Raw genomic sequence first — 26,172 nt, 5'->3', positions numbered from 1 at the left:
TGTTGATCTGTGACCTTACCCCCAACCCTGTGCTCTCTGAAACATGTGCTGTATCCACTCAGGGTTGAATGGATTAAGGGCGGTGCAAGATGTGCTTTGTTAAACAGATGCTTGAAGGCAGCATGTTCGTTAAGAGTCATCACCACTCCTTAATCTCAAGTACCCAGGGACACAAACACTGCGGAAGGCCGCAGGGTCCTCTGCCTAGGAAAACCAGAGAACTTTGTTCACTTGTTTATCTGCTGACCTTCCCTCCACTATTGTCCTGTGACCCTGCCAAATCCCCCTCTGCGAGAAACACCCAAGAATGATCAATAAAAAAATAAAAAAATAAAAAATAAATAATAAAAATAAAAAATAAATAAATAAACATAGAAAAGAAAAAAAAAAAACATTGTTTTATTTTGAGAACCAATTCTTAACTTTCTTAACTGTTGTTTTTCGTTGCTCATACATGTTTGAAATACTGTTTGACATTTAATGCATTATTTGTTGATTCATAGTTTTGAATTTGGGACTTAGAAAACCTGAATTGTAGATCCTAGAGCAGTGTTTTTGAAAAAAGAAATACTGATAGTAGATTACCTAGAAGTTGTTGCAATGGAATTCTGACACTACTGGGAGTTAACATAGACTTTATAGGTTAAGGTCACAGTCCCCAGAAGACTATCCTCACTTAAGACACCAGCCACAAATTTGGAGGTCCCTTCGCTACCTGTGCTCCTGACCACTGGCTACCTATCCAGGAGTTCTCACGATCCATTCAGGTTCAGAAATTCACTAGAATGACTCAGTGATTGGGAAAGTGCTACACGCTACTTAAAATTACAGTTGTATTATCCTGAATATTCCCCACTAATATTTTTTTAAAACTTTATTTTGAAATGATTGTGGATTCACGGAAACTTGCAAAAATAGCATAGAGTCCCTTGAATCCTTCCCCTAGCTTCCCCCAGTGGTGGCATCTTATGTAACTGTAGTATAATATCGAAACCAGGAAATTGACATTGGTATAGTATTACTAAACTTTCTTGCTGAGTCATTTGGCCATTTTGGAATCTGAAGGACCAGTGTTTTCTTTAACTCTCATTACTTCTCTAGAAATGTTTGTCTTTTCCTAAATCTCTAATTTCTGATACTGCAGCTTCTGTTTAAAACAGGATCTTACATTTTCCATTCATTTACCTTTTTAAAAATGAATTATAATATCTACTATTTTTATGACTTAAGAAAAATTTTTGAAACATCACTGAGAACTGTTTGCTTACCATCGAGATGGGCAATATTCCTAGGCAACCATATCCATACTCAGGCTTTAGAATAGTCACTGTGAAGTCATGTGGGGTTTTTGTTGTTGTTGTTGTTGTTTTTAGGCCAAGGAAGCTATCCAAGAATTTTGTGAATGAGGCTGAGAATTGACCTTGCCAGAATTCATGGGGAAGATGTGTTTCTTGTTTTGTGTGGTCAAAGAGAGTTTTTCATCCAAACATTGCCCTCATTTCTTCTCCTTTTTCTGCCGAGTTTTTTTTTTCTTTTGATTTTTTAAGTGTCTAGAGACTTTAACTTCTTTAAATGTTATTTTTTGGTAGAGTTTTATTTTCAGTGGTTTATCTTGGGATAAGTTGAGTAAGAGGTTCAGATTTCAAGACAAATGAGGAATGATTTGTCTTTGCTTTGGGACTTGACATGAAGTATTAAGAAAACGAGGTATTAAGAAAAACTCAATGAGGTGTTAAGAAAAACTCAAAAAACTAATTTATAGTTTTGTTATGAAAGCTACAATCAGACATTCTTAGATTGCTTTATTTTATTCAGTGGAGTTTGAGTTTTTGATGGTTTCTTCATGTAAATAGGAAGCCACCAGAAGAAGGCCTGTCATAAGTAAACTTCATTATCTTAGCTAAAAGGACCTTGCCAAAGAAAATTTAGTATAGTGAAGATCATGGTGATAGGAGTTTGACCTAGTGGTGAATGTTTTGTGATTGCTGGCAACTGAACTTTGACTTAGGCAGTCTGGACCATATCTGATGATTTTTGAGCATGGTTCATGCATTTGTTCATTCATGCAACACATTTTTATTGGGCCACCTAGGCAACAGGATATTATGTGGGGCAAAAACTGATGTGATACCCTTCCCCCATGGAACTTAGGGTCTGGTGGAGAAGACAGAAATGTCAAATTAAGTGTTTAAATTGCACCTGTGACAGTGGCATAAGAGTAGGTATTGGGTAACACTTACATTAGTGAGATTTGACCAGATTAGAGAAGGCATCCTCAAGAAATGATACTTGTGCTATGATCTGAAGGAGGAGTAGATGTTAACTTGGCAAAGAAAGGATAGATGGGAGATGGTTGTCCAGACAGAAGAAATAGCAAGTGCAGAGGCCCTATGGTAGAAGGGAGAATGGTGAAATGAAGGACCTAATTAAGGCTAGCATGGCTTGAACAGTGAGAGTTGGAGAGAAAAAGATCATGGTTTGAGGTGAAGAGAGAGGCCTGTCCTTGTTAGGTTTTTATAGGTCATGTTAAGAAGTTTTTGCCGTTTTTCTAAGTATACTAAGAGGAGTAAGTAGCCATTAAAGGGTTTTTAAGCAAGAAAGGACATAGTCAGATTTTCTTTTTTTTTTTTTCTTTTTTTTTTTGACACAGAGTCTCACTGTGTTGCCCACGCTGAAGTGTGGTGGCGTGATCTTGCCTCACTGCAACTTCCGCCTCCCAGGTTTGAGCGATTCTGCTGTCTCAGCCTCCTAAGTAGCTGGGATTACAGTTGTGTGCCACGACACCAGGCTAATTTTTGTATTTTGGGTAGAGACAGGGTTTCACCATGTTGGCCAGGCTGGTCTCGAACTCAGGACCTCAAGTGATCCACCTACCTCAGCCTCCCAAAGTGCTGGGATGTGAGCCACCACACCCAGCAGATGTGCTTTTTTGATAAGAACACTCGACTGAAATGCAAAGAATGGCTTGAAGGGGTACCAGAGTGGATGTAGGGGTATTGGTTAGGAATTTAGTTGTCCATGTGATAGGTAATGGTGGCTCATTTAGACAGAGTTGTGTTGGTAAAGAGGATAGAAAGGCATTCATTCAAGAATATTTAGGAGATATAGTCAGCAGAACTTGATGATGGGTAGAATATGAAGTGGAGAAGAGAGGAGTCCTACATTTCTGATTTAACTTAGTGCTCTTCACTGACAAAAGGAATACTGAAGGAAGACAGGTTTTGTTTTGTTTTGTTTTGTTTTGTTTTTTGGGGGGAAGATCATGATTTAGTTTTTAGATGTATCAATCTTCAGGTATGTTTTGATGACAGCCAAAAAGAGGAGATAATGGATTGCTTAGATTTAGATATATCCTCTTATTTTGTTTAGTTTGATATTATTTTATTGATTTTTTTTTTTTTTTTTTGAGGTGGGGTGTGCATATTCACTCTGTTGCCCAGGCTGGAATGCAGTGGCTCAATCATAGCTCACTGCAGCCTAGACCTCCTGGGCTCAAGCAATCCTCCTGCCTTAGCCTCCTGAGTAACTAGGACTACAGGTATGTGCCACCATGGCTGGCTAATTTTTTAAGTTTATTTTTTTGTGGAGGCAGGGCCTCACTGTTCCCTAGGCTGGTCTTGAACTCCTGGGCTCAAGCAATTCTCTTGCCTTTACCTTCTAAAGGGCTGGAATTACAGGTATGAGCCATCATCCCCAGCCATTTTATTCTTAAGATACAAGTAAATACCTATGTAGGAACTGATTTGTCATAGGGGTATGCTTACAGGTACTATCCCTATCCTTTAGATTTTTGTATTTGTTTATATACTGCAGTGTATACTACAGTTTTTTGGTGTTTCTTTTTTTTCTTTTCTTTTTTGAGCAACAAGGTCTTGCTCTGTTGCCCAGGCTAGAGTGCAGTGGCACAATCATAGCTCACTATACCCCAGTTTTAACCAAAGAATAGGTACTGAAAAATACTTCATGAATGATTGAATCAGTAATTGTAGTGCTTCCCAGAAATGCTGTTTCCTTGCCCATGTTTCTTGTGTGTTGGCAAATAATTAAGGATGCATTATTAATTGACACTTGGAGTGGTTAATAATATACTCCTCCTACCCATCAATCTCCTCTCTTCCCATAAGCCTTCTATTTTTATTCTAGAATTTTATAAAATGTTAAGACCAAAATTACCTCACTACTCAGAAATACATCATTTAATAGAGTCAACATCGACAGAAAGTTAAAAATTATAAACAAAATAGGCATTGTTTGGCCTTGAGCTGTATTGTTCTTTATGCTAGCCGGTTTATGATTTTTAAAAAAACTCTTTTCTTCAGTTTTTAAAATTGTGGTAACACAAAACATAAAATTTACCATCTCAACCATTTTTAAGGGTACGGTTGAATGGTATTAAATACATTCATAATGTGTAACCGTCAGGACCAGCCATCTCTATAGCTCTTTTTGTCTTGTAAAACCAAAACTATTTATCTCTTTGTGATTGGCTTATTTTATTAGCATAATGTTTGTCCTCAAGGTTCATCTAAAGGTTCATCTTCGTTGTTGTATACTGCAGAATTTTCTTCCTTTTTTTTTTTTTTTTTTTTGAGACGGTGTCTCATTCTGTCACCCAGGATGGAGTGCAGTGGCATGAGCTTGGCTCACTGCAACCTCTGCCTCCCGGGTTCAAGCAATTCTCCTACCTTGGACTCCTGAGTAGCTGGGATTACAGGCACATGCTACCACATCCAACTAATTTTTGTATTTTGAGTAGAGACAATGTCTCACCATTTAGGCCAGGCTGGTCTCAAATTCCTGACCTCAAATGATCCACCTACCTCAGCCTCCCAAAGTGTTGAGATTACAGGCATGAGCCACTGCACCTGGTCACCACTTTGTTTTTTCTTTTTTCAGACAGGGTCTCACGCTGTTGCCCAGGTTGGAGTACAGTGGCACAATCAGGGCTCACTGCAGCCTTGACTTTCCAGGTTCAAACAATCCTCCTGCCTCAGCCTCACAAGTAGCTGGGACTACAGGCATGTGCAACCACACCCGGCTAATTTTTTTTGAATTTTTAGTGGAGACAGGGTCTCATTATGTTGCCCAGGCTGGTCTTGAACTCCTTAGCTTAAGCAATCCTCCTGCCTCAGCCTCCCAAAGTGCTGGGATTATGGGCGTGAGCCACCACGCCTGGCAATTTTTTTCCTTTTGAAGGCTGAATAACATTCCATGGTATGTATATGCTGCATTTTGCCTGTTCATCTATACTGCTGTGAGGGTGTATAGGTATCTCTTCGAGGCCTTGCTTTGAACTCTTTTGTATATGTACCCAGAAGTAGAATTGCTAGATTAGGTGATAATTCTAATTTTAATTTTCTGGGAACCACCATACTGTTTTCCACAGTGGCTGTACCATTTTACATTCCCATCAGCAATGCACAAAGATTCCAATTTCTGCACATCATTACCAACACTAAACTTTCTGTTTTCCTGATAGTAGCCGTCCTAATGTTTGTGGTTTATAATTTGATTAAGATAGCATATCTGAATATTTTCTTATTCTTTCCATCTTTGAAAATTAAAATAGACTGAATTTTTGTTACATTGTCTTTAATAACTAAGTTGCTTGCCTTTTTACTAAGCAGATGTTTTTTTGAAGGGATTTATGTGATAGTCTTTGTCTTTTTACCTTGCTGGAAGTTTGATCCACTCAACTGACAGCTTTATTTTTCTTTCCTCAAAAGCTAGAACTAAGCCTACAGGAAGGAAAGGAGTATACACTGGAGCCAAAGGCTGGTGCTACATAGGCCTGTAGGGTGTGCATATTCAGAAGCTTTGCAATTGGTTGGCCTGGATCTGTCAAAACATGTTTGGATGACTCTGGCTGTGTACTGATTTATTTATGTGCTTCTGAGTAGTGATCCTGGGAATGAATGCATTATGACTATTTGTTGGGAATAGGCCCCCCAAAATCTAGCCATAAACTGGCCCCAAAAGTGGCCATAAACAAAATCTCTGCAGCACTGTGACATGTTCATGATGGCCATAATGCCCACGCTGGAAGGTTGTGGGTTTACTGGAATGAGGGCAAGGAACACCTGGCCCACCCAAGGCAGAAAACCGCTTAAAGGCATTCTTAAACCACAAACAATAGCATGAGTGATCTGTATCTTAAGGACATGCTCCTGCTGCAGATAACTAGCCCAACCCATCCCTTTATTTCGGCCCATCCCTTCGTTTCCCATAAGGGATACTTTTGGTTAGTCTAGTATCTATGGAAACAATGCTAATGACTGGTTTGCTGTTAATAAATACATGGCTAAATCTCTGTTCGGGGCTCTCAGCTCTGAAGGCTGTGAGACCCCTGATTTTCCACTTCACACCTCTCTATTTCTGTGTGTGTGTCTTTAGTTCCTCTAGCTCCACTGGGTTAGGGTCTCCCCCACCGAGCTGGTCTTGGCAACTATTGTTTGGAAAACTGTTGTATAGCTTGCTTGGGGAGAAAAACTCAGAGAAGCCCCACTGTTGAACAGGTTGTAAATTCACTGGTTTAATCTTCTATGAATGCTTTTCAGAGATTAAGCCTTTGCCTGATCACAGCAGCAAATTCTAATATTTTGGATGCAAGTTATTTCACAGAAGGGACTCTGGTAGGAAGACAGAATGTGAAATTAAACATCTATGTCTTAGGTCTGGCAGAAATAGATACTGTTAACATCAGTGTGTTGGGTATAAAATAATCTCTCTTCTGGTTTCAGGAAAGCATAGAGAAAAAAACTAAGATTCTTTTCTAATTTTTATTGACCCAGCTGAAATAGTATAATGTCTTGCCTTTTTAAGGCACTTAAACATTTGTTTAGTTGAATTGTTTGAAAGGACAGAGGAGAATAGGACATTCCATATTTGAACGGTATAAGTAGAAGAACATGAATTGATGGAGGTGGTAGTATCCTTCCACATTTTTTTTTCTATCAGGAATTAGACTCCTACAGACTTTGTATCTTAAGAAAGAAATGCAGAATGTTGGTAAAATACTAACAGTTTTCAAATGATACCTAATCTAAATGTTAATTGAAATAGAATTCACAACAAATCTGCTCATGTAATCCTGAATCTAAAATAAAAGTTTTTTAAAAATTTATGCACAAAAAATAAAAAAGAAATATAATTTATAATCTTGAATTAAATGTAATCCCCTTCAGTGGATGCACACACATACATATATATACATGGGTGTATATATGTATGTGTGTGTGTATGTAGAGATACTTTTTTTATTTTTTATTTTTTTTTGAGATGGAGTCTCGCTCTGTTGCCCAAGCTGGAGTGCGGTGGTGTGATCTTGGCTCACTGCAAGCTCTGCCTCCCAGCTTCGTGCCATTCTCCTGCCTCAGCCTCCTGAGTAGCTGGGACTACAGGTGCCCGCCACCACCCCCGGCTAATTTTTTGTATTTTTTTAGTTGAGAGGGGGTTTCACTGTGTTAGCCAGGATGGTCTCGATCTCCTGACCTCATGATCCTCCCTCCTCAGCCTCCCGAAGTGCTGGAGTTACAGGCGTGAGCCACCGTGCCTGGCCGAGATACTTTTTTTTTTTTTTGAGATGGAGTCTCGCTCTGTTGCCCAGGTTGGAGTGCAGTGGCGTGCAATCTCAGCTCACTGCAACATCTGCCTCCTGGGTTCAAGCGATTCTCATGCCTCAGCCTCCCAAGTAGCTGGGATTACAGGCATGAGTCACCACGCCCAGCTTTTTGTATTTTTAGTAGAGGTGGAGTTTCACCATGTTGGCCAGGCTGGTCTCGAACTCCTGACCTCAGGTCATCTGCCCACCTTGGCCTCCCAAAGTGTTGGGATTACAGGTGTGAGCCTCTGCACCCAGCCGATATAGAGATACTTACAAATAAATGCACTAGTCTAATCCTTATTAAATCTTGCTCTGTTAAATTTATGATCATGATGTGGTACATGTTTAATAGTAGTAGTAGCAGTAAGAAAAAGTTATAGTAGCTCTTAGTATTCTTTTGTGCCAGGCTGTATATTAAGTGTTTTCCATGTGCATATTGTGTCATTTATTCTTTACAATAAGACTATAGAATGGGCAATATTTTTATCTCCATTTTGGAAATCAAGTAATTTGCTCAAGGACCAACAATTAGTAGAGGAGCGAGCCATAGTAGCAGAATGTTTCAATGATGTAGGAAGTCAGGTCATAAGAGGAATGAAGGTGGGGGAGGGAGTATTAGATTTGAAGAGTTAAGTGTGAAATAGTCCTTCATGAGAATATGGGAGTGAATAGACTAGAGAAACATAGTCAGATTACAGAATAGAATCAAATGCTCATTTGAGGTTAGTGGACATGAATTTAAAGTTTCATTGGTTGGCACGGATTTGTGTATTTTCTTGTACTTTCAACTGCACAGTGTACTTTCAACTGTAAGGGTTCAGGTATGGAATCAGAGTTAGATTGGCAGGATTGGGGTTTTGCCAGTTGTTTGAGGAAAGGAGGCCAAGGAAGCTAAGGGTGTGCAAGGGAATGTTTATAATGATGGCTCATATAATCTAAGCTAGGGGACTTATTATAGGAGAAGGGGTTAAACAGAATGGAAGTGGAGTTATTTTTATCCTGTGTATATTCACTCTTTTCAACAGATGGTCCTAGAACAATTGGAGATTCATACACACACAAAGAACCTCAACCCTTACCTCACACCAGACACAAAAGCTAACTTCAAATAAATCATAGGCCTAACTTGAAGAGCTAAAACCATACAACTCCAGAAAGTTTTTGTCAGAAAGAAAATACAGGAGAAAATCTTAGTGACCTTGGGGTAGGCAAAGATTTCTTAAGACACAAGAAGCATGAAGTATAAAGGGGAAAAAATCGCTAAATTGGATTTCATCAAAATTAAAAACTTTTAATCTTTGAAAGATACCTTTAAGAAAATGAAAAAGTACGCCTTGGGCTGGGAGAAAATATTTGCAGAACATGTGTCTGACAGAGGATGTGTATCTAGAAGATATAAAGAATTGTAACTCAAGAATTGAAAGACAACCCCATAAGAAAAGGGGGAAACAATTTGAATAAAGTTCATCAAAGAATATAAATGGCAAATAAGTACATGAAAAGATGCCCAAAGTCATAAGTCATTAGGGAAATATAAATTTAAACCATAATGAGATACCACTGCATACTCCCTAGAATGGCTGTAATGAATAGGATTAGTCACATGGTGACAAGAATGGAGGATCATCTGGAACTCTCATACACTGACGATAGGAATGTGAAATGGATCAACTACTTTGGAAGACAATTGGGCAGTTTCTTTCAAAGTAAATGTGAAGATGCCATACGATTCATCCATTCCATTTCTAATTATTCAAGAGAAATGAAACTGTATATCCACAAAAAAGACTTGTACACAAACATTCACAGCAGCTATTATTTATTGGTAATAGCTAAAAACTGTAAACAGCTCACATATCCATCAAGTGTATGGATAAACAAATTTGGTGTATTTATACAATGGAATACTACTCGGCAATAAAAAGAACAGTTGATACTCTCAACAACCTAGATGGACCTCAAAATAATTCGGTTTAATGAATGAAGCCAAACTTAAGAAGAGTACATTGTATGTACTTGGAGAACTAATTTCTTGCAATAGATTTTTAAGCACTATTAGGAGCATATGACTTAAACAGTTTTTAAAAGTCAGGGAGTAAGTATGCTTAAATAAAATACAATCTGTGAAACAAATCTCTGAATTATTATCACTTCACTGGACACTCTAACTTGACCATATTTCTGACTTTAATGTAACTCACTCTTATTCCGTAGTCACATGTTTGCTTGCTCATTGGTTCACATAACATTTATTCAGCATCTGCTTGAGCCAAAGCACTGTAACTACATGTTTTTTTTAGTTACCTACTTTTGTAAGGTCCTTTTTCTTTGGCTACATCTGATTACAGTAAACATAGGAAGTTTAATAAAACAATTTTCATGACTGAGGAGACAGCATTCTTTTTTCAAAATTATGTATGTATGTATGTATGAATGAATGAATGACAGGATCTTGCTCTGTTACCCAGGATGAGGTACAGTGGTGTGATCATAGCTCACTGCAGGCCAGAACTCCTGGGCTCAAGCGATCCTCCTGCCCTTTTTTTTTTTTTTTTTTTTTTCAGTAGAGATTGAGGTCTTGCTATGTTGCACAGACTGGTCTTGAACTTCTGGGCTCAAGTGATCCTCCTGCCTCAGCATCCCAAAGTGCTGGGATTATGGGCATGAGCCACTATGCCTGGCCAGCATTCTTCAAAGTCATAAATGTCTACTGAACTTGATTATATTTTTCTTATTTTTGTTGTAACTCTTGGGTTTCCTATTATTGGGTTAGTAATGTGTTATAAAACAAGGAGGTCAAGAGAAAGATTTGTTTTGAGTGTGAATGACTGGTTGGTAAAAGATGTTGCTAAATCACAAATTCCCTTAGTAGGTGGTTGGAAAAATGTAGCTCCTTATAAAATAGAAGCACAAGAAAGAAATAACTTTAAGAATAGAACTGTTGAATAAATTTTCAGTGTAGCAAAGCATAAAGTATGTGTTACCTTCGAAACCATTTCAAATGACCTGCACTGAAGGAGAAAGCATAAATGGGAGATGTTTTTAAAATCTGAAAAACACGGCTAAGGTTTCACTTCTATAAGTAGTGTGATAATAGCTCCCTGCAGCCTCTATCTCTTGGGTTCAGTGGATCCTCCCACCTCAGCCTCCTGAGAAGCTGGGACTATAGGCATGTGCCACTATGCCCAGCTAAAGTGATCTGCCTGCCTTGGCCTCCCAAAGTGCTGGGATTACAGTAGTGAGTCACCATGCCCAGCCCAAAAGAGAATTTTTCCCCCAACGCCTTTTGGCTGCCAAATACTAAAGTATTTGTGAGACACTGACCTTTTTTTTTTCCCCCACATATGTCACATGATGTTTGATGTTTTTCTTTTGTTTTTTCTTTTTATTTTTTTGAGACAGAGTCTCACTCTGTTGCCCAGGTTGAAGTGCAGTGATGTGAACACGGCTCACTGCAGCCTGTACCTCTCCAGCTCAAACAATCCTCGCACCTCAGCCTCTTGAGCAGCTGGGACCACAGGTGCGTGCCACCACATCTGGCCACTTAAAAAATTTTTTTTGTAGATACAGGGTCTCCCTATGTTGCCCAGACTTGTCTCGACATATTTTTCTATTGGGGGTGAGATTAGATGGAATTTCAGGGTATTTTACCTGATATTTCATGACTCTTGCCATCACAGACACTTAGGCTCTTTGGGGACATTCTATTATCAACTCCTGAAGTTGTCACAACCCTTTTCTGAGGTACTTCTACATCAGTGAGGGTTAACTGAATTGTCTAATGCAGTGTGTTTCAGTTTCATGGGGCCTCTTTCCTTCTTGCCAATGGTTATTAACTATTTGTTTTGATAGTATATATCTGATTTATATACTTCAATGATAGTATTTATTTATGTATCTTTATTTCAAAAAGCATTTGAAAATTATAGACTTCTGAGGAAAGCTGGATGCCTTTCCTCACCTTCATTTTGAGATAAGTATACTCATGGGAGTAAAAAAGTAATATTTAGGGTAGTTGGGAATGTCTGTAGACATGGAGATATTTATAGATTATTTGTACTTTTCCCTCAGAATATCTCACCCCTTTCCTCCTTTTTTTCTTCTATTGATTGCTCAGTTGGCTTGCTTATTGGTTCATATTTAAAATCCTCATCTATATTAATTATGAAACTTCAGGCCTGGCCCATTATGGAAGTAGTTCTAGCATTGTGTGTGTGTGTGTGTGTGTGTGTGTGTGTGTGTGTGTGTGTGTGTGTGTCAGGGACTTGCTCTGTTGCCCAGGCCGGAGTGCAGTGGTGTGATCTCAGCCAACTGCAGCTTCCATCGCCTGGGCTCTAGTGATCCTCCTCCTCAGCCTCCTGAGTAGCTGGGACTACAGGGATACACCACCACACCCACCTAATTTTTGTGTTTTGTAGAGACAGGGTTTCACCATGTTGCCCTGGCTGAACATTCTTAATAGGCTAGGATTCATAATCTAGATTTGCTTTTCAGACAGATTGTCCTCTAGATATACTGACCCTTATAGACATCCTTTCCCTCTTTCACCTTTTAAATTTTATTTTCAAAAAGGAACAGGATATTTCTTTGGAATAACAAAGGAGTCTAATTTTTGAGTCACAGGTAGCATCAAAGAAGGAAGTATTTTGAGAGTAAAGAGCTTTCATTCTTACTAGTCCAGCAGTTAAGTTAGAAAACTAAAATAAAGGATTCAGTTCTCCATCAGCTGCCTGCCTAGACCAGATTTTGGATTTCAGATGAAAAGATGCAGGAATAGTGTTAGAATCAAGGCAGAATGACCTAGCACCTTTCTTGCGGTTACCGTTCAGGAATGGTGAGAGAAGATGGGAGAGGCAGGGAAGACAAGGCAAAAACTACCAATGCAAACTCTGGATTTAATTTGTACGTTCCTGAAAACAAAGGTAAGAAAAAAAACACCGAATGTTGGGCATTATTAGAATTTATTCTTGCATATGTATCATATACCTAGGATTTGTAGGTTTCAAACATTTAATTATTTTTCCCAGTTTTACCCAAAAGATCCCTGTCTGTGTGGATGCCAGATGAAGACTAGTCCATACTTTGTATGTTTCTTTCTGTATCTCCATTCACTCCTGAAATCATGGCAGTGTTTTTCCACCTATAATATTATTCCTTCTAGATTTTTTAGCTTTTTATACATTACTAGATTTTGTAGATTTTTGGTAGATATCCTTATTAAACTAAGGGAGTTCCCATCTGTCTTTGTTGGGAGTATTTATCGTAAATAGATATTGGAATAGTCTAATGTGTTTTCTGCGTTTTTTGTTATGATCACATGGTTTTCTTATTTAGTTTCTTAGTATGGTGAACTACATTGATTTTTGAATGTGAACCAGCCCTACATCCATGGGATAAACCCTACTTAGCCTAGATGCATTGTCTTTTTATATAATGCTGTATTTGATTTGCTAATATTTTGTTAAAGGTTTTTGCATATATGTTCATTAGAGATACTGGTCTGCATGCAGAGTTGTTTTTTTTTTTTTTTGGTAGTGTCTGTTTTGTTTTGGTATTAGAGTAATGTTAGTCTCATAAAATGAGTTGGGAAATGTTCCTTTCTCTTTTTTGCAAGAGAGAGTAGAATTGTTATTATTTCTTATTTAAATGGTTGGTCGAATTAACCATTAAAACCATCTGGGTCTAGAGTTTTCTTTTTTGGGAAGTTTCAAACTACAAATTCACTTTCTTCAATAGAGTTATTTAGGTATCTGTTTTTCCTTCTATATTTTTTGTAGTTCATGTCATATTTCAAGGAATTGGTTTATTTTATCTAAGCTATCAAATTTAGGGTCATAGAGGTGTTCGTAATATCTTTTATTATTCTTTTTAACATCTATTGGATCAGTATTGATGTCCTTTCTCCTTCATTCCTGATATTGGTAATTTATGTCTTTGTGTATTTCTTGGATAGCCTGGCTATAAGTTTATCAATTTTATCAATCTTTTCAAAGAACCAGCTTTTGCTTTCATTGGTTTTTCTACATTGTGTTTCTTTTGTCAGTTTTGTTGATTTCTGCTCTAATTTTTATTATTTTTTCCTTCTTTTTTTTTCGAGACGGTGTCTTGCTGTGTCTCCTAGGCTGGAGTGCAGTGGTGCGATCTTGGCTCACTGCAAGCTCCGCCTCCCAGGTTCATGGCATTCTCCTGCCTCAGCCTCCTGAGTAGCTGGGACTACAGCCACCTGCCACCACGCCCGGCTAATGTTTTGTATTTTCAGTACAAATGGGGTTTCACTGTGTTAGCTGGGATGGTCTCGATCTCCTGACCTCGTGATCTGCCCACCTCAGCCTCCCAAAGTGCTGGGATTATAGGCGTGAGCCACCACGCCTGGCCTCCTTCTGTTTTAGTTTTAATTTGTTCTTTTTTTACTGTGCCAAGGTAGAAGCCTAGGTTGTTGGTTTTAGGTCTTCTTTTATAAGATATAATTAAGACTATACATTTTCCTCTAAGTACTGTTTTAGCTGCATTTCATAAATTTTGATAATGTTGTATTTTTGTTTACTTTGCAAGTATTTTTTAAGGTAGATAAACTTCCCTTCTGTTTCCTGCTATACTTGCAAATATTTTTAAAATTTCCTTATGACTTCATCTTTTAATCATGGGTTATTTAGAAGTGTATTGTTTAATATCCACATATTTGGAGGCACTTTCCTAATATATTTTGTTATTGATTTTAGTTTTATTCTATTATGGTCTGAGAATGTACTTTGTATTATTTTTATTTATCTTGAAGATTTCTTTTATGGCACAGAATATGGTATATCTTTGTGAATGTCCTATGTGTACTTGAAAAGAATGTATATTCAGCTATTGTTCAGTGGAGTGCCCTACAAATGTCACTCAGGTCAAATTAGGTGATAGTACTGAACTGTTGAGGTCACATCTATCTGCTTACGTGTGTGTGTGTGTGTGTGTGTGTGTGTGTGTGTGTATGCTTTGTTTTTTTTTAGACAAAGTCTCGCTGTATCACCCAGGCTGGAATACAGTGGCACGATCTCTGCTCACTGCAACTTCTACCTCCCAAGTTGCAGTGATTCCCGTGCCTCAGTCTCCTGAGTAGCTGGGACTACAGGTGCATGCCACCAAGCCCAGCTAATTTTGGTAGTTTTGGTAGAAACAGGGTTTTGCCATGTAGGCCAGGCTGGTCTTGAACTCCTAGCCTCAAGTGATCTGCCCACCCCAGCCTCCTAAAGTGCTGAGATTACCATGGTGAGCCACTATGCCTGGCCAATCTGCTTACTTGGTTTATCAATTACTAAGGGTTAACTGTTAATAAAAGTCTACTATAATTGTAATTTGTCTTTATTTTCTGTCATATCTATCAGTTTTGCCTCATGTATTTTGAAGCTTTGTTTTAAGGTACATACACATTTAGAATTGTTATGTCTTCTTAGGAACTGACCCTATTATAATACCCCTTGTATTAGTTTGTTTTCACACTGCTATAAAGAACTACCTGAGACTGGGTAATCTATAAAGAAAAGAGGTTTAATTGACTCACAGTGCCGCATGGCTGGGGAGGCCTCAGGAAACTTATAATCATGGCAGAAGGGAAAGTAAGTCACGTCTTACATGGTGGCAGGAGTGGGGGCAGAACTGCCACACACTGTAAAACCATCAGATCTTGTGAGAACTCACTATCACAAGAACAGCAGCTTGAATTTCTCCTCCAGAAAATGGGTTTTTCTTTTCTACTACATACTAATGCTGCAAATTTTCCAAACTTTTATGCTCTGCTTCCCTTTTAAACATAAGTTCCAATTTCAGACTATCTCTTTGTGAACACATATGACATACAATGAACATTTTCATTATTGTTATTATTATTTTGAGAGGGAGTCTCACTCTGTTGCCCAGGCTAGAGTGCAATGACACGATCTTGGCTCACTGCAACCTCTGCCTCCCAGTTCAAGTGATTCTCCTGCCTCAGCCTCCCAAGCTGGGACTACAGGTGTATGCCACCATGCCCAGCTAATTTTTGTATTTTTAGTGGAAACGGAGTTTCACCATGTTGGCCAGATTGGTCTCGAACTTCTGACGTCAGGTGATCCACCTGCCTTGGCCTCCCAAAGTGCCGGGATTACAGGCATGAGCCACTGTGCCCGGCTGACAGTACGCTTTCAGAAAAAGCCAGGTCACATCTTGAATGCTTTGCTGCTTAGAAATTTCTCCTGCCAGATACTCTAAATCATGTCTTTCAAGTTCAAAGTTCCACAGATCTCTAGGGCAGGGGCAAAATGCCACCAGTCTGTTTGCTAAGGCATAGCAAGAGTGACCTTTGCTCCAGTTCACAATAAGTTTCTCATCTCCATCTTGGGCCACTTCAGCCTGGATTCATTGTCCATATCACAATCAGCACTTTGGTAAAAATCTTCTAACAAGTCTCTAGGAAGTTCCAAACTTTCCCACATCTTCCTGCCTTCTTCTGAGCCCTCCAAACTTTTCCAGCCTCTGTCTGTTACCCAGTTCCAAAGTCACTCCACATTTTCTGGTATCTATAGTAGTACCCCATTCCTGGTACCAATTTTCTGGGTTAGTCCATTTTCACACTGCTATAAAAAACTACCTGAGACTGGGTAGTTTATAAAGAAAAGAGGTTTAATTTGACTCTCAGCCCCACATGGCTGGGAAGGCCTCAGGAAACTTAAAATCATCGCAGAAGGTGAAGGGGAAGAAAGGCATGTCTTACATGGCAGCAGGAGTGGGGTGGGGAACTGTCACATACTTTTAAACAATCAGATTTCATGAGAACTCATTATCACAAGAACAGGGGGAAACCACCCCCATGATCCAGTCGCCTCCCACCAAGTCCCTCCCTTGACATGTGTGGATTACAATTCAAGATGAGATTTGGGTAGGGACACAGAGCCAAACCAGATCACTCCTCTTTATCCTTGACAATCTTTCTTGTTCTGAAATCTACTTTGTCTGCAATTCATTTGGCTACACTAGCTTTCTTTTGATTAATTAGTGTTTGTATGGTATATTTTTCTCCATTGTTTTATTTTTTTCCTCTTTAAATCTTTGCTTAGCAGGCTTCTTGTGGACCGAATATAGTTTGATCTTGCTTTTTTTTTTTTTTTTGAGACAGGTTCTCACTCTGTCACCCTGGTTGGAGTACAGTAGCACGATCATGGCTCATTGCAGCCTTGACCTCCTGGGTTCAATCAATCCTCCCACCTCAATGTCCTAAGTAGCTGGACTTACAGGCATATGCCACCATGCCCAGATATATTTTGTATTTTTGTAGAGAAAGGGTTTCACCATGTTGCCCAGGGTAGTCTTGGGCTCCTGGGCTCAACCGATCCTTCTGCCTCAGCCTCCCAAAGTGCTGGGATTACAGGTGTGAGCCATTACACCCGGCCTGGTCTTGCTTTTTTTTTTTTTCTCCCCCAGTCTGACAATCTGTTTTTTAACTGGTAAGACTATTTACATTTAAAGTGATTATTAGTATAATTAGATGAAAACCTACCATCTTGCTAGCTCTTCTCTATTTGTTCCATTTGTTGTTTGTTTCTTTTTTTATTTTTTGAGACAAGGTCTCTCTCTCACCCAGGCTGGAGTACAGTGGCATAATTATGGTTCACTGTAGCCTGGACCTCCTGGGCTCAAGTGATTCTCTCACCTCGGTCTCCCCAGTAGCTGGTACTACAGGTGCACACCACCATGCCTGGTGAATTTTTAAATTTTTTGTAGATATGGGGTCTCACTATGTTGCCCAGACTGGTCTCAAACTCTTGGGCTCAAGCGATCCTCCTACCTCTTGAGTAGCTGGGACTATAGGTGTGTGCCACCATGCCTAGCTAATTTTTCTATTTTTTATAGAGAAGAGGTCTTGCCGTGTTGCCTAGGCTGGTCTTAAACTTCTGAACTGAAATAATTCTGCTGCCTCAGCCTCCTGAGTAGCTGGGACTATAGGCATGCGCCTGTGTGGTTTTTTTCCTACTGCCTTCTTTGGTGTGATTTTTTTTTAATTCAATTTTACTTTATTGACTTATCACTTAGATTTCTTTAAAAAGGTTTTTAGTGGTTGCTTTTTTGTTTACATTATACATTTTAAAATAACCTGAGTTTTTCAGGTGTTTTGCCACTTCGCATTTAGTTAAAGTATGGTTATAGTGTGTTCCCAGTTCTTCCCTCTTTTCCCTTTTGCCGTTGTTGTTAAGCGTTTTACTTTTACCTGTGTGGTACTTATCCAATACATTGTTACTGCTTTAAGCAATTATCTTTTAGAGCAATGAAAAATAAAAAAATTATACTTTACCTTCATTTATTCTTCATTTTGTAGATTCAAGCTTCTCACTTTTATATATTTTTCTACCTGAAGGACTTCTGTTAATATTTCTTATAGGATGGGTCTCCTGGCAGTGAATTCTCTATTTTTGCTTGTCTGGAGGAAAGCCTTTATTTTGTACGTATGAAGGATATTTTCACTGGATGTAGAATACTGGATGGGCAGTTTTCTTTTCAGCACTTTAAAGTTGTCACTCCACTGTCTTATGAAGTTTCTGATGGTAAGTTTATTGTAATCTTATATCTTTATTCCTCTGTATGTAACATATTCCCCTCTTTGACTGCCTTCAAGAGCCTTTGGCTTTCAGCAGTTTGAATATGATATGCCTAGATATCCTTTTTTTTTTTTTTGAGACAGAGTCTTGCTCTGTCACCCAGGCTAGAGTGCATTGGTGCGATCTCGGCTCACTGCAACCTCCACCTCCCAGGTTCAAGTGATTCTCCTGCCTCAGCCTCCTGAGTAGCTGGGATTACAGGCACGCACCACCACACCTGGCTAATTTTTGTATGTTTAGTAGAGACCGGCTTTCATCCTGTTGGGCAGGCTGGTCTCAAACTCCTGACCTTGTGATCCACTCGTCTCGGCCTCCCAAAGTGTTGGATTACAGGCATGAGCCACCGTGCGCAGCCCCCTTTTTTGGTATTGTTTGGCATTTTCAGTTTCTTTTTCTTTTATTTTTTGAGACAGGGTCTTGCCCTGTCATCCAGGCTGGAATGCAGTGGCACGCTCACGGCTCTTTGCAGCCTCGACCTCCAGGGCCCAAGCAGTCCTCCCAGGGCCCAAGCTTCTCAAGTAGCTGGGACCACAGGCATGTGCCATCATTCCCGGCTGATTTTTTAGTTTATTTTTAGGGATGAGGTCTCCCTATGCTGCCCAGGCTGGTCTCCTGGGCTCAAGCCATCCTCCCGCCTCAGCCTTCCAAAGTGCTGGGATTATAGGCATGAGGCACCATGCCCAGCCTGTTTTCAGAGTTTCTTATTGTTACTCTGTAGTTTAGTGTCTTATCACTAATTTCGGTAAGTTCTTGGCCATTCAAATGTTTCTTCTCTGTTGTCTCTTCTTCTGGACTTCTGCCACAGCTGTTGTATGTTCTCCAGGTGGGAAAATCTCTTTTCTCTTTATATTTCAGTTTGGGTAGTTTCTACTAGCCTATTTTCAAGTTTACTGATTCTTTTTTCAGCTGTTTCAAGTCTACTTGATAAGCCTCTCAAAGGTATTTGTCATTACTATGTCTTTATTTCTAATTTGGTTTCCACTTGATTTTTTATAATTTTCATTTCTCTCTGAAATTACCTGTCTGATCTCATATGTTGTCTACCTCTTTCATTAGAGTTTTTACTGTATTAATCACGTTCTAATTTACTGTCTTGTAGTTCCAAAATTTATGTCATACGTGGGTCTGGCTCTGATAATTGCTTTGTCCCTTTGAGCTGTGTTTTTATTACTGCCTTTGCCATGCTTCATAATTTTTGTTTAAAGCTGAATGTGCTGTATATGACAGGAGATACTGAGGTATATACTTGATATGCTTACTGAAGACTGCTAGTTTCCTGCAAGTCCTTTAGGGTGGAGATTTGTGTTAATCTGTTCAGGCATTGGGCTGTGTTTGATGTTTATTATTGCTATGGTTACTGGAGTTGACATTTATTGTTGCCATGGGAACTAGAGGCTTCAAATTTTCCCAGTAATACCTTGTTCTTGTCTTCCTGCTTGGCTTTGGGTTTTCCCTTTGTGCTGTTTCTCCGTGAGAGTCTGAGTCTTGCAGCTTTCTCAGGTGTATTCCATTGTTTTTACTCAAAGCCTGTCAGTTAGTGGAGGGTGAGGGGAGTTCTGTGATGTTCTGGTTAAGCCTCAGATTTATGCAGATAGTAGAACCTGGGTCTTGGGGGTGTGGCCTTCACAAGACTATTCCCTTCTTTTTCCCAACTGCTATGGGGATTCAATAGTATCCTCAAGCTAAGGTTTTTTTCAGCTCTTTCCGCCTGCATTTAAGGCTATTGCTGTTTTAGAGAAACAGTGAAGATGGATAAGGGTGAAAATTGGGTGTCAGCTTCCTTTCCTTCCTCCAGCTGTAGTGGGATTCCACCAGAAATTGCTCCTTGCTGATTAAGCCTTTTGTTCCACAGGGAGATAAGGGAAATAGGCTGGTTTGGTATTGTTGCTTGCTCTTCCCTCATTAGCTCCACGGGGGTGGAGATGGAGGAGCTTTCTCTACTTCCTCTCTGCTTCCCCCTGCATTAGAGAGCCTTTTGAGGTTCCTGGAGGAAAAGCCCACAAGAGGATGGGAACTCTCCTATGATTGCAGCCCTCGAGGACTTCACACTCTGATTCTAACCTAAATTCAGTCTTCAGCAGTTTGTCAGAATTTTTGGTTTAATCTTCCTATCTGCACTGGGATTCTTCCATGCTCTTGGGACTGTTTCCTTTGGTCAGAGACAAGGCTTTTAGGTGCCTGTCTAGCCTTAGCTGTTGCTCCATAAATGTTGTATTGCCTGGAGGCTGGGATAGCAGTAAACAAAAAAGGAAAAAGTGATTTCCTCCCAGCTCTTTTTGAACCTCAGGAATCCACATTGTGGTCAGAGAATATACTGTGTATTATTTCAGTTTTTTTAAAATTTGTGAGACTTGCCTTAGGGTTCAACATATGGTCAATTTTTGTAAATGATCTCTTTCTGCTTGAAAGAGTATATTTTGCAATTATTGGATGCTGTGTCATATTAATGTCTTATTTAGGTCCAGTTTGTTCATGCTATTCAAATCTATATTTCTACCCTCTCCCTTTATTTGAGTCATTTGTTCTATCACCTACTGAGAAGAATGCAAAATTTATTATGATTATGGATTTTTTCTCCCACTTCTCTTTATAATTCTGCTATTTTGCTTTATATATTTGGAGGCTATGTTATTACATGCATACAAATTTAAAATTGTTGCATCTTCCTGATAAATTATACCTTTATAGGTATTAATGGCTTTTGTGCATTGAAGTCTACTTTGAATACAATTAATACAGCTAGAGCAGCTGTGTTTCAGTTTGTTAGTATGACTTTTTCCCATACTTTGAACTATTTTCTGTAATTTTAAGTGTGATTCTTGATTAATTTTTTTTAAAAAAATTGATTTTTGTCATCTGGTCCAATTACATTTAATGTAATTACTGAGTTATTTGAATTTACGTTTGACATCTTATATTTTGCTGCTTAAATATGTTTTATTTGTTCTGTAATCTTGTTCTCTCTTCTTTTTTGGATTTGAGTATTTTAATTCTTTCTCCTTTCTATTTAGTGTGTTTGTTTTCCCTCTGGAGTAACATTAGTTACCAGTTACCTGTCCACCATTCCAGAATGAAATAGTCTGTGCATATGCAGTATGTACTCACTCCTTTAAAAGTAGTAGCATGATATATACATGGTTCTGCACTTTGGATTTTTTAAATAAATACACTTTTTAAAAACATACTGCAGATTGCTTGCCGCTTTTACACTCTTGGACAGTACAAGAACCTTGGAACCCTGTGACTCCCAAGTATATGCTCTTGATTATGTATTTTTGTTCTTTATAGAAACCTCATCACACGTTATTATTGCTTTAATAATTAAATGTTGTTTGATATATCTCTCTTTCTGGATTCTAAAACAGAGAGTATCTGTCTCCTTGGTGATGGGTCGCTAGGTGGGGCTGGTTCAGCCAGATAATTAGGAAAAACTAAGCATATGCTAACAGATGGAAAAAGCCTGTCATTAAAAAAAAAAAAAAATATATATATATATATATATATATATATATATATATGAAAGAGTGAGAGAAACTGTGACTGAATTTTTTTTATGTTTGGAAAAGAAAAACTTATTCACAGCATGAAAACACAGCCATGAATAGGAAACAGTGGTCATAATAAGATCTTTACTAAGGACCTTAGGAAAAAGGATTTCAAGAGGATCAAAGGAAAGAGGGAGAAGCTTTCTTGGGTAGTTAAAACGTTTCCATTTTATTGTGGCATAAATGAAGTGCAAAAGAAAGGAAAACTGAAATTTCATCGTTGTAACATCTTCGGCCAGGGTGGTGAGAGAGTAGAGAAATATTTAAGCAGGTCTAAAGGAATAAGAGACATCTTACCAAGGCTGGATGCAAGGAAATAGCTCTCACAACCGTCTAGAGGGAGCCCATAGGATTTGCTAAAAGGCAGTCAATTTCTTTGGGGCTAAATGAAGTATGGATGACATTTAATTGTTGAAATAAGATGCAGGAGGATGAATTGGATGATTGTACTCTTAATACATTTCCAGCTGAGAACTATAAATACTCATTTTATCAGATGCTTTTTTAGCATCTGTCACAATGGTATGAGGAATTCCTGTTGACTCTTCAGTACTTTGTGCGCTCATTCCTTTCCATTAACTTTTTTATTCCATTCCCAGCCATACCAATGGGCTCAGCTCTTCCTTGTCATCTTTTTCTAAATTATAAGTTCCTTACCTAATTTCTCTGATTATCATCTTTCCCTCTCATGCATCTTACATGATCATTAGGCCTAAAACATGTCTTATATCCTGGAAATCCTATAGTGGATCTTTATTTTCTGTTATATCAAGTCAAAATTTTAGTCAGTAGACCTGTTTTGGCCTTTAGGTTTTTCAACTGTAAATTGGTTGGTTTCAACAACCCCCTTGTCTTGTGGGTTGTTGTGAGGATTAGAGATAATATTCACCTAAGTGCAGTTTAATGCAATTTAATATAAATACTCAATAATTACCTAACATTTGAAGCCCTCTTTAACTTCCCAGCCTTACCCGTTTAATCTTACTTCCCCTATTCAGAAATGTGTATCCACCAGTATGGTCCATCTGACCTCTTTACAGTATGCCCAAACATACTGTGTTTACTGCCTGCTGGCCGAAGGTATTGGCCCACATCTTTCTGCTTATTTATCCATTGTCTCATCCTTCAGAGCTCAGTAAAAGCTGCTGCTTTTTTCATCAGGCTTTCCCAAACAAATCCAATTCTAACTGATCTTCCTGACTTTTAATGGTAATTGCAGTCTTTCTTACACAGTTCACCACTTGTGTAGTTTTGTGCTGTTTTCTGTATGTTTCATGTATGGACATCTTATTTTCTGTCCTAGATTAATTCCTCGAGGGCAGGGTCATATGCTTTATTTGGTCTGTATAATGCTAGGTACATGGCAGATGTCTCAAAAATACTTGTCTAATTAAATTGCTTCTCTGGTAATACCCGTCAGAAGCAAGTTTTCCAGGAAGAATTTAATTTTGGTGCTTCCAATTCTCAGTTGTACATGGTGGCTCTGGTTTGTAATTTAAAAAAATTTAATGAATACTGAAGATTAGCCAAAAAATAAATAGAAATAACAAAAACATTTTTTTTTGGTAGAGACATGGGGTCTTGCTGTGTTGCCCAAGCTGGTCTTAGAACTCTTGGCCTCAAATGAGCCTTCTTGCCTTGGCCTCCCAAAGTGCTGGGATTACAGGTGTGAGTCACTCCACATTGCCAAGATATGTTTTGTTCTTCTTGTTGTTGTTGTTTTAAAATTGAGACAGGGTCTCGCTTTTGCTCCCAGGCTAGAGGGCAGTGGTGCAACCATAGCTCACTGTAATCTCCAGCTCCGGGGCTCAAGACATCCTCTTGCCTCAATCTCCCAAGTAGCTGGGACTACAGGTGTGCACTACCATGCCTGGCTAATCTTTAAAAATTGTTTTAGAGATGGGGTGTCACTGTTGCCCAGGCTGATCTCAAATTCCTGGGCTCAGATGATCTTCCTGCCTCGGAGTGCTGGGATTACAGGCATGAGCCATCATGCCTGGCCTAAGATAGGATTTTTAGAATTGCCTTTGAATAGAGAATGGCAGATACAGATTAGGAAACTACTTGAAAAAAATTTTTACTTATAAAATTGTGGTGTTCTCATGTACCTGTTTTATATTTCATGTTACTTTAAGATTAGAATTAATGGAATATCCATTCCTTATTCAGTATGATAATGTTAAAATATTTATTGCTTCTTAAAATATTTGCCACTTTATCTTTTTCAAGTGCTAAGTTAATATTTTTTCCAGAATACTTTCTTTCTTGATTATAATTATTCTTGATTATACTTTAAAAAATTAGAAAATACTGAAAAGTACTAGAAAAAAACAAACCCTACTTCTACCAGTGAGAGATGAGGGCTATTAACATTTTGTTGGATATACTTTCAGTCGTTTTCTGCGTATCTGTAAAAGGTAAGTTTCCCCATCTAAGTTTCTCACCTTGTAATTCTTAATGTTTGCTTTTCAGCTTTTCCTAAAAGGATTGTACACCTTAGAAGTGCTTAAGGAAGAGTGATGAAGGCAAGTATCCAACTCTTTGTAGTCAGTGAAATTTAACTTGGTTCATGTCCAAACCAAAAAGCTTTGGTCACCATATTTATCAAAAAACTAAAATATTGGAAAGAAAAACTTAAGGGAAAAAAAGACAAAGCAATTTGTATATAATTTGCTGTGATTTTGTGGAATACCCTCCTAAATGGTTGATAGATTTTAAAAACATAATTTTTTCACTTATTTCTGATACTAATTTAGAACAACTTGTTTTCTGAGTGTGAGCTAATGGCATATTAGGTCTTCAGTAAAATTGTGCTAGAAAAGTTAATTGTTGAAAATTCTGAGAACTTACCAAATTATTTGAAATGCCTGGCTGGTAGGTGGCTGCGTTTTTTGTCCCCCTTCCTCACCTTTTGCTCCTTCTACCTCTCCCCTTTCACTCCTTCGACCTCTCCCCTTTTTCCTGTGTCCTTTTGCTCCTTTTTCTCTTTCTCCCTCTGGTTTACTTATAATAACTTTACTTTTCAGAGAAGCTGAGTGAATAAAAGAGTAGCCAGCATTTCCTTCTTACCAAAAAGCATTTAATAGGCTTATGCAGTTAAACTCGTTTGTGTTAAACCAGGGATCTAAAATTAGTTAGTTGGGTGGGGCACGGTGACTCATGCCTATAATCCTAGCACTTTGGGAGGCTGAGGAGGGTGGATCACTTGAGGTCAGGAGTTCGAGACCAGCCTGGTCAACATGGTGAAACCCCATGTTTTTACTAAAAATACAAAAATTAGCCAGCTGTGGTGGTGGGCGCCTGTAATCCCAGCTACTTGAGAGGCAGAGGTAGGAGAACTGCTTGAACCCAGAAGGCAGAGGTTGCAGTGAGCTGAGATTGTGCCACTGCACTCCAGCCTGGGTGGCAGGGGGAGACCCTGTCTCTAAATAAATAAATAGTTAATTGGGGAATTTTATAAACTGAGCAACAGTTGTTCATATTCATTTGAGCCTCTGTAAGACATACAGAAGAAAAGAAGGGTGTCCCTGTACAACTTTGAGACTATTGAATTTCTTTTGTGCTTGCATTCTTACTGTCAGCAATTTTATAGAGTTAATTATTTCAACATCACTATTGTTGGTATTTTTGCCACAGCATTTGACTTTGGTGGCCTTAAAGATTTTCTATTGGCCTACAGAAAATTTTAGTAGCCTTCAAAACCTTAACTAGTTTCTTAGTGCTGCTATTATGCAGATGATAGCTACAAGTGTAAGTACCATATTATGTTTTATAATCAGTACAGTAGATTGTTTTTCAAAATTATTACCTTAAAACTTGATGTTTAAAGCTCAATTTAGGTTTCTTTAGGGCTGCATGCTAAGTGAGGCTATGTGCTGGTATGATTAAGGTAAGTTTTGCCTTTGAAAATCCGATAATTTATTACTGTTTTGTTGCTTATTCTTTGTAGCTGCGAAGATAGTCTTGGCATGGAAATTAACACCTTACTCCCAGCTTTTCCCAGGAAATGCTAACATTTCCTTGTAATCAATCATCATTTTGAATTATTTGAAAATAAATGATTTGGCCGGGTGCAGTGGCTCACACCTGTAATCTCAGCACTTTGGGAGGCTGAGGCGGTTGGATCACTTGAGGTCAGGAATTTGAGACCAGCCTGGCCAACATGGTGAAACCGTATCTCTCTAAAAATACAAAAATTAGCTGTGCATGGTGGCACGTGCCTGTAATCCTAGCTACTCTGGAGGCTGAGACAGGAGAATTGCCTGAACCCAGGAGGCAGAGGCTGCAGTGAGCCGAGATTGTGCCACTGCACTCCAGCCTGGGTGAAAGAGCAAGACTCCGTCTCAAAAAAACAAAAACAAAAATAAATTGTTTTACAAATGCTTGTGAAATCTCAAATGAATTTACTGACATT

General features: G+C 38.7%; 1 protein-coding gene across 41 annotated transcripts in view; it reads left to right on the top strand.

The window, feature by feature from the left end:
• Positions 1 to 26,172, top strand: part of TMCC1 (transmembrane and coiled-coil domain family 1) — a 246,912-nt gene that overhangs the window by 37,778 nt on the left and 182,962 nt on the right. For 26 of the 41 annotated variants that reach the window (XM_063807121.1, XM_063807148.1, XM_063807135.1 and 23 more), the window contains one exon: positions 24,231 to 24,283. The exons of 5 other annotated variants lie outside the window; for them this stretch is intronic. Coding sequence is in view for 10 of the 36 variants with exons in the window: in XM_063807150.1 (XP_063663220.1) it covers positions 24,278 to 24,283 (6 nt within the window). In the remaining 26 variants the exon portion in view is untranslated. Of the gene's footprint in view, positions 1 to 17,996; positions 18,160 to 24,230; positions 24,284 to 26,172 lie in introns of all 41 variants that reach the window. 10 more of the 41 variants (XM_063807143.1, XM_063807133.1, XM_063807124.1 and 7 more) reach the window with 1 other exon arrangement.

The sequence above is a fragment of the Pan troglodytes genome, chromosome 2 (assembly GCF_028858775.2).
Source record: "Pan troglodytes isolate AG18354 chromosome 2, NHGRI_mPanTro3-v2.0_pri, whole genome shotgun sequence".
Classification (NCBI taxonomy): domain Eukaryota; kingdom Metazoa; phylum Chordata; class Mammalia; order Primates; family Hominidae; genus Pan; species Pan troglodytes.
Note: the sequence above shows the minus strand (reverse complement) of the source record. Positions and strands in the feature narration are given on the sequence as shown.